Below are 6,000 nucleotides of genomic sequence, written 5' to 3'. Positions count from 1 at the left end.
AGGAAACCGCTGTTTATATGTTTATAACAGCATGGGTGCTATCCTGACCAACTGGGAGTCATCATTTAGAAAGAAAAATACGTTGTTTGCGGATGCACACCTGATGAACAATTGATATAGGATCTCATTGAAGATATATAAAACCGTGTCGGCTCCTCTTGTCTTTATTGGTACGAAAATGGATAAGGAGACACCCACAATATAACGAAATAAGAGGTTTAAATAGGACTAACACATACTCATATAGTGAGAGAAAGGATAAAGAATGTGTTTGTAAAGTTTGAAATATGGGCGGAAGTAGCTGGAGGATGTGGTGCTCGTTATATGTAGGACGAATCCTATCAGGATATTTTTAGGAAATATATTCCTTAATTATAGTGTTGATAATTTATAGTTTGTGTTCCCTGTTAATATTTACTCAATGTTGCCTATATTGGCTTTTATAATATGTAACAAGGGAAGATTATCTCCACACAGAGCTCACTGATACACAATTGATTCAGTTCACTTTATTTAGTTACATTATTTAGCCTGGCTGGCATTTTGCCCAGACATTCTAGGAGAAATTATGTTGCTGGTGAGGTATGTCAGATTATTTATTTTAGAGAGCAACAGTGACATCTGCTGGTATTTGTCCTGTATGGTAATACTAGGACATTTATATATTTGTCCCGAATTCCCATGTACCGACTGCTATTAATTGTTCCAAAGCCGCCCTCTCACATGAGGGTACTAGATTTTTATCTGTGCTATGCCTAGGAGGAGATATGTATCCTGATGATTATTATCAAAAATTCGGACAATACATTTCCTGCAACCTACATCACATCAGTCTACAAGCTGGCCCTATCTAGGTATAGGACACGTGTTTCGCTAGAAAAACGCTTCTTCAAGCTTGAAATAATCTGATATACCTCACCAGCAACATCATTTCTCCTAGAATGTCTGGGCAAAATGCCAGCAAGGCTAAACAGTGTAACTAAATATAGTAAACTGTATCAATTGTGTATCAGTGAGCTCTGTGTGGAGATAACCTTCCCTTTTTACATATTATAAAAGCCAATATAGGCAACATCTTACTTACACAGATAAAATAGATGTGGACTAAAAATAAGGGTGTTCTTTATGTACTCTAAAATATACATTATTTTATTTTTACAGTTTGGGAGTATGGACCCTATCAGCAAAGTTTGAGGACACGCTGACACAGAATTACACAACTAACTTTGAAGTGAAAGAATATGGTAGGATTTACAATGGTTCATATCAGTGGCACCAATTTCATGGTTGTAGGGTGAGCCGTGCACATGGGCCATTGGGTTCCGGGGTGCCAATGCCACATACCTTGCATGTATATATTATACTCACCTCTCCTGAGAGTGAGAATCGGAAAGTGAGAGTTTCTGTCACAGTTCTCCCATATTATTTTAATGTCTCAATCATTTACACTGCATAATCAACTTTGTTCAAATGATTGCCGCTTTAAATAACAACTCTCTCATGTGAACTCTCATTTTCTGATTCTCACAGCCTATTACATTCCACCAATTTTAGTAGTGGCAGTAGTAGTAGTAGCAGCAGTAGTAGTAGTAATTGTAGTAGTAGCAGCAGTAGTAGTAGTAGTATACATACACACAGCCGACACACACAGACACACACACACAGTATACACATACAGAGCCGACCACACATAGTATACATATACGCAGCCCCCCAATGCACACACAGACACACACACACACAAAGTGTACATACACATATATACACAGCCCCCCTGGTGTGTGGGCGTTCATTCGTCGGGTAGGGTTTGGTGGATTTGCATGGCTGTGGATTTAACCCCCAGAACAACCCCCACTATTAAGCAAGGCTTGGGAGGAGACTACCTACTGGTCTATGATGCGACACACAATAAGACAGCTCAATTTTCTCAATTTGATTTTCTGTAATCAAGAAGAGGAATGAATTTATTTATTAGAGATATACTAAGATGAGCATTTTGTTCTTAACCCTTTCAGTGCTGCCAAGTTTTGAAATAAAGCTCGAGCCAGATCAAAATTATTTCTACATAAAAGATCAAGAACTAAGAGTGAAAATATCAGCAAAGTGAGTACATGTGTATTTATGAGGTTTGCATTACATAGGTAAAAAAAAAAAAGATATTAGAGGTGTATGTGTGTACTAGTGATCAGTGATATATGTACGGAGGTGTCTGTGTGTACTAGTGATCAGAGATATATGTACAGGAGGTGTCTGCGTGTACTAGTGATCAGTGATATATGTACAGGAGGATTCTGTTTGTCCTAGTTATCAGTGATATATGTACAGGAGGTGTCTGTGTGTACTAGGGATCAGTGATCTATATACAGGATATGTATGTGTGTACTAGTGATCAGTGATATATGTACAGGATATGTATGTGTGTACTAGTGATCAGTAATATATATGTACAGGAGGTGTCTGTGTGTACTAGTGATCAGTGATATATGTACAGGAGGTGTCTGTGTGTACTAGTGATCAGTGATATATGTACAGGAGATGTCTGTGTATACTAGTGATCAGTGATATATGTACAGGAGGTGTCTTTGTGTACTAGTGATCAGTGATATATGTACAGGAGGTGTCTGCGTGTACTAGTGATCAGGATATATGTACAGGAGGTGTCTGCGTGTACTAGTGATCAGTGATCTATGTACAGGAGGTGTCTGTGTACTAGTGATCAGTGATCTATGTACAGGAGGTGTCTGTGTGCGCTAGTGATCAGTGATATATGTACAGGAGGTGTCTGTGTGTACTGGTGATCTATGATATATGTACAAGAGGTGTCTGTGTGTGCTAGTGATCAGTGATATATGTACAGGAGGTGTCTGTGTGTACTAGTTATCAGTGATATATGTACAGGAGGTGTCTGTGTGTACTAGTGATCAGTGATATATGTACAGGAGGTGTCTTTGTGTACTAGTGATCAGTGATATATGTACAGGATGTGTCTGCGTGTACTAGTGATCAGTGATATATGTACAGGAGGTGTCTGCGTGTACTAGTGATCAGTGATCTATGTACAGGAGTTGTCTGTGTACTAGTGATCAGTGATCTATGTACAGGAGGTGTCTGTGTGTGCTAGTGATCAGTGATATATGTACAGGAGGTGTCTGTGTGTACTGGTGATCTTTGATATATGTACAAGAGGTGTCTGTGTGTGCTAGTGATCAGTGATCTATGTACAGGAGGCGTCTGTGTGTGCTAGTGATCAGTGATATATGTATAGGAGGTGTCTACATGTGCCAGTGATCAGTGATCTATGTACAGGAGGTATCTGTGTGTACTAGTGATCAGTGATTTATGTACAGGAGGTGTCTGTGTGTACAAGTGATCAGTGATATTTGTACAGGAGGTGACTGTGTGCACCAGTGATCAGTGATATATGTACAGGAGGTGTCTGTGTGTACTAGTGATCAGTTATATATGTACAGGAGGTGTATGCGTGTACTAATGCTTAGTGATATATGTACAGGAGGTGTCTGTGTGTACCAGTGATCTGTGATATATGTACAGGAGGTGACTGTGTTGTACCAGTGATCAGTAATATATGTACAGGTGGCGTCTGTGTGTACTAGTGATCAGTGATATATGTACAGGAGGTGTCTGTGTGTACTGGTGATCAGTGATATATGTACAGGAGGTGTATGTGTGTACTATTGATCAGTGATATATGTACAGGAGGTGTCTGTGTATACTAGTGATCAGTGATATATGTACAGGAGGTGTCTGTGTATACTAGTGATCAGTGATATATGTACAGGAGTCATCTGCATGTACTATTTAACAGTGATATATGTAAAAGAAGTGTCTGTTTGTACTAGTGATCAGTGATATATGTAAAGGAGGCATGTGTGTGTGTGTGTGTACTAGTGATTAGTGATATTTGTACAGGAGATGTCTGTGTGTACTAGGGATCAGTGATATATGTACAGGAGGTGTCTGTGTGTACTAGTGATCAGTGATATATGTATAGGAGGTGTCTGTGTGTACTAGTGATCAGTGATATATGTACAGGATATGTCTGTGTGTACTGTTGATCAGTGATATATGCACAGGATGTGTCTGTGTGTACTAGTGATCAGTGATATATGTACAGGAGGTGTATGTGTGTACTAGTGATCAGTGACATATGTACAGGAGGTGTCTGTGTGTACTAGTGATCAGTGATATATGTACAGGATATGTCTGTGTGTACTGGTGATCAGTGATATATGTACAGGAGGTGTATGTGTTTACTAGTGATCAGTGACATATGTACAGGAGGTGTCTGTGTGTAGTAGTGATCAGTGATATATGTACAGGAGGTGTCTGTGTGTACTAGTGATCAGTGATATATGTACAGGAGATGTCTGTGTGTACTAGCGATCAGTGATATATGTACATGAGGTGTCTGTGTGTACTAGTGATCAGTGATAGATGTACAGGAGGTGTATGTGTGTACTAGTGATCAGTGACATATGTACAGGAGGTGTCTGTGTGTACTAGTGATCAGTGATATATGTACAGGAGGTGTCTGTGTGTACTAGTGATCAGTGATATATGTACAGGATATGTCTGTGTGTACTGGTGATCAGTGATATATGTACAGGAGGTATCTGTGTGTACCAGTGATCAGTAATATATGTACAGGAGGTGTCCCTGTGTACTAGTGATCAGTGATATATGTACAGGAGGTGTCTGTGTGGATTAGTGATCAGTGATATATGTACAGGAGGTGTCCGTGTGTACTAGTGATCAGTGATATAGGTACAAGGAGGTGTATGTGTGTAGTAGTGATCAGTGATGTATGTACAGAAGGTGTCTGTGTGTACTAGTGATCAGTGATATATGTACAGGAGGTGTCTGTGTGTATTAGTGATCAGTGATATATGTACAGGAGGTGTCCGTGTGTACTAGTGATCAGTGATATATGTACAGGAGATGTCTGTGTGTACTAGCGATCAGTGATATATGTACATGAGGTGTCTGTGTGTACTAGTGATCAGTGATAGATGTACAGGAGGTGTATGTGTGTACTAGTGATCAGTGACATATGTACAGGAGGTGTCTGTGTGTACTAGTGATCAGTGATATATGTACAGGAGGTGTCTGTGTGTACTAGTGATCAGTGATATATGTACAGGATATGTCTGTGTGTACTGGTGATCAGTGATATATGTACAGGAGGTATCTGTGTGTACCAGTGATCAGTAATATATGTACAGGAGGTGTCCCTGTGTACTAGTGATCAGTGATATATGTACAGGAGGTGTCTGTGTGGATTAGTGATCAGTGATATATGTACAGGAGGTGTCCGTGTGTACTAGTGATCAGTGATATAGGTACAAGGAGGTGTATGTGTGTAGTAGTGATCAGTGATGTATGTACAGAAGGTGTCTGTGTGTACTAGTGATCAGTGATATATGTACAGGAGGTGTCTGTGTGTATTAGTGATCAGTGATATATGTACAGGAGGTGTCCGTGTGTACTAGTGATCAGTGATATAGGTACAAGGAGGTGTCTGTGTGTACCAGTGGTCAGTGATATAGGTACAAGGAGGTGACTGTGTTGTACCAGTGATCAGTAATATATGTACAGGTGGCGTCTGTGTGTACTAGTGATCAGTGATATATGTACAGGAGGTGTCTGTGTGTACTGGTGATTAGTGATATATGTACAGGAGGTGTATGTGTGTACTATTGATCAGTGATATATGTACAGGAGGTGTCTGTGTATACTAGTGATCAGTGATATATGTACAGGAGGTGTCTGTGTATACTAGTGATCAGTGATATATGTACAGGAGGTGTCTGGGTGTACCAGTGATATATGTACAGGAGGTGTCTGTGTGTACTAGTGATCAGTGATATATGAACAGGAGGTGTATGTGTGTACTAGTGATCAGTGATATATGTACAGGAGGTGTCTGTGTGTACTAGTGATCAGTGATATATGTACAGGATATGTCTGTGTGTACTGGTT

At 39.9% G+C, this 6,000-nt stretch overlaps 2 protein-coding genes across 2 annotated transcripts in view; one reads left to right on the top strand and one right to left on the bottom strand.

Annotated features, from left to right (window-relative positions):
• LOC146075793 (A.superbus venom factor 1-like) overlaps positions 1-6,000 on the bottom strand; it is a 262,596-nt gene that overhangs the window by 33,279 nt on the left and 223,317 nt on the right. The gene's annotated exons all lie outside the window — the stretch shown is intronic.
• The window catches only part of LOC146072190 (venom factor-like), a 113,210-nt gene that overhangs the window by 25,521 nt on the left and 81,689 nt on the right, over positions 1-6,000 (top strand). The window contains exons 6-7 of the mRNA XM_083179516.1: positions 1,162-1,244; positions 2,016-2,103. Of these exons, the coding sequence (XP_083035642.1) occupies positions 1,162-1,244; positions 2,016-2,103 (171 nt within the window). The remainder of the gene's footprint in view (positions 1-1,161; positions 1,245-2,015; positions 2,104-6,000) is intronic.

This window comes from Crinia signifera, chromosome 4 (genome assembly GCF_055691185.1).
Source record: "Crinia signifera chromosome 4, ASM5569118v1, whole genome shotgun sequence".
Classification (NCBI taxonomy): Eukaryota; Metazoa; Chordata; class Amphibia; order Anura; family Myobatrachidae; genus Crinia; species Crinia signifera.
This window is presented reverse-complemented; position numbering and strand designations above follow the sequence as displayed.